At 41.4% G+C, this 2772-nt stretch overlaps 1 protein-coding gene across 1 annotated transcript; it reads left to right on the top strand.

Moving 5' to 3' along the window:
• The first annotated feature begins 1174 nt into the window (after positions 1-1174).
• LOC122661804 lies at positions 1175-2547 on the top strand. The gene is made up of 2 exons (XM_043857317.1): positions 1175-1707; positions 1749-2547. The coding sequence occupies exons 1-2, from the start codon at positions 1175-1177 to the stop codon at positions 2545-2547; spliced, it is 1332 nt and encodes a 443-aa protein (XP_043713252.1).
• Positions 2548-2772: the final 225 nt, after the last annotated feature.

Raw genomic sequence — 2772 nt, 5'->3', positions numbered from 1 at the left:
AGCATGTATTAATAACCATGGATCACTTAAAGTAAGGTATTCAAGACTTAAAGTATGCTATTCATAACTCTTAAACGTAATGTCAAGCTACTAGAACTATGAAATAACTATCTCTTATTTATCCCCTAACCCTAGTATTTATTTGTTAATTAAAAATAATATTTTGAATTTTTTTTAAAACTATTTATACCTTAAAGTATAAGAAAAATATAATGTAATGATGAATTTGACACCATTTGAAGTTGAATATTATGTACATATGTTGTACATAATTTTCCATAAGCAATAAGTATTTTTCCTTAATATTATATATATATATTTTAATTTTTATAATATATTTATTAAATCTGAAAAATAAAATAATTTTTTTAATGGGTGAAAATAAAAAATTAATCCATGGGGCTGTAGAGCATCCCAAGTAGTTTAACATATATCAAAATCATTTTCAAACAATCACTATTCATCCTATTTTTTTCATTTTCTTTTTTCAAATAAATCATTTATTTTTTAAAAGTTATAATAAATAATTTATTAACTGAAAAAAAAATCCGACTCCATGAAGTGATAGATCGGGCAAAGATGTTCAACATATATTAAAACCAGATGAATCTAACATGGATTACAAAATTTTTTTTTGGAAAAAATAGATTTGGGGAAGAAATAGAAAACACCTTTGAAATCTTGCAAATAGGTGATGATGCTCCAAATTAGCACTTGAATCTTCACTTTGGCACTTCAATCTAACTCCAAACAGTGCATTCCATCCAACAATCGAAAGAAAGAAGAAAAAATTTGAAGGAGAGGTGTTTTTCCCCTTGGTTTAGAACCTATCGAGTTCTGTTCCTGCTCTCTCTTATGTTGGAAATGGGTTTTTGGGTGAAAATTGGGCTGAATACAAGTAAATAGCACTTTTGGGCCCAACCGAGATATCGCCGAAATCTCGATATCTCGCCGAGATCTCGGCGAGATATTGGTTTTTTTTGTATTGAAAATATCTTAATTTTAAGCTTCGAGATATCACCGAGATCTCGGCCGAGAAATTGCACTTTTAGGAACCGACTAGTAACTCGACTCGGTATTGCCCAAAACCGAGAAATTCGGCGAGATCTCGCGAGTTCTCGAACCTTGCTCCAGAGAGATCCAGATTTGCGCTGAGCAGAAGCTTATCTCCCCAATGGCCAAGTGCAAAGCTCTCAAGCTTACTCATTTGGCCTTCGCAGATGACTTGATGTTTTTCTTAAAGGCATCGTTAGCCTCCCTTGATTCCATCTTGCTCTGTCTTCAGCACTTCCACGAGCTCTCTGGCCTCCGCATCAATCCGGCCAAGTCTTTATTATTCTTTGCAGGGGTTTCTGAGCTTGACAAATCAGCCTTCTTGGAGAAATCTGGCTTTCTTGAAGGCCGCCTGCCTGTCAAATACTTGGGCCTCCCTTTGATCCTGGCAAGGCTCTCTGCTCATCACTGCAACCCTATGCTTGATCTCATTAGGAAGAGGCTTCAGTTATGGAAGGGCAAGCTTCTCTCCTACGCTGGCAGATTGGTTCTCATCAAATCAGTTCTGGAATCGTCTTACATTTATTGGTCAGGCATTTTTGGGCTTCCTCAATCTGTTATCAAATCCATGGAGTCCCTCATGGCTTCTTTTCTTTGGAAGGGCTCTGAATCAGCTAGATTCCTGCACCCTACCAGCTGGGCAGCTGGGCAGCTGTGTGTCTCCCTAAAAATGAAGGTGGCCTTGGCATTCGCAGAATAAAAGATGTGAACGCTGCGGGTATCATCAAGCTCACTTGGAAGGTTGCCTCAAAGCAAAAGAGTATCTGGGTCGACTGGTTATATTCAGGCCTTCTTAGAAAGGACTCCATCTGGACTGCTTCAGCCACATCCGACGCCTCTTGGGTTTGGCGTAAGATCCTTGCTAGCCGTCCTCTGGCCCTTCAAGCAATTCGCTCTAGTATTGGTGATGGGCGCTCCACCTACTTGTGGTTGGACCATTGGCACCCTTTGGGAATCCTTTTCCAGTTGGTCTTTCCTAGAACCATCCATGCTTTGGGTCTCCATAGGCTTTCTCTCGTGGCTGATAGTATTGATCAAGATGGCTGGTCCCCTCCTCCCTCTCCCTCCCTCAATCACATTTGGAATGAGCTCCAATCCATCACTAGGAGGCCTGCTTTTAGAGGTGATTGTGTTACTTGGAAGACCAGCTCCTCTTGCTCCTTCTCATCCAAGGCTGCCTGGAATCTCATCCGTCTGCATGGCTCCTTAGCTCCTTGGCGCACGCTGCTCTGGTTCAAGCTCCACATCCTCGCCATTGCTTCACAGCTTGGAGAATCTTCACCAAATGCCTCCCAATCCAGGCTTTTTTTCGCTCTAGACAGATCTCAGTCTCCCCTGCCTGTTGCCTCTGCTGGAACAATATTGAAGACTTGGATCACCTCTTTTTTGAGTGCCCTACCGCTGCTGCCATCTAGAAAGGCATCCTCTCCAAGTGCTGGCCTTCTCGAAGAAGAATCCTCCCTTTCTCAAGGGAATGGATCTGGATTGACATGACCTTCGCGGGCAGCTCTATTTGCGAGACGGTTGGCCGATTAGCCTTTTGTGCAACTCTCAACCACATTTGGATGGAGCGCAATATTAGGAAATGGACCTCCAACTCTCGCTCTTACCAGAAGATTTGGGATTCCATTTCCTTTGAAATTAAAGCAAAGTTATCGCTAGCTCCTCCTTCTAGTAGTTTTGACTCCCCAAGGAACAAGCTCATCGTTGATTCTTGGG

This window comes from Telopea speciosissima, chromosome 5 (assembly GCF_018873765.1).
Source record: "Telopea speciosissima isolate NSW1024214 ecotype Mountain lineage chromosome 5, Tspe_v1, whole genome shotgun sequence".
NCBI lineage: Eukaryota > Viridiplantae > Streptophyta > Magnoliopsida > Proteales > Proteaceae > Telopea > Telopea speciosissima.
The sequence above is the reverse complement of the archived record's forward strand: the minus strand, read 5'-3'. Positions and strand labels throughout refer to the sequence as shown.

Excerpts from the sequence above, each read along its gene's own strand:
- LOC122661804 (XM_043857317.1), top strand. The coding sequence starts at position 1,175 with ATGGCCAAGTGCAAAGCTCTCAAGCTTACTCATTTGGCCTTCGCAGAT. Across the intron at positions 1,708-1,748 it reads AGCTGGGCAGCTGGGCAGCT|AATAAAAGATGTGAACGCTG; the intron begins GTGTGTCTCCCT and ends TGGCATTCGCAG.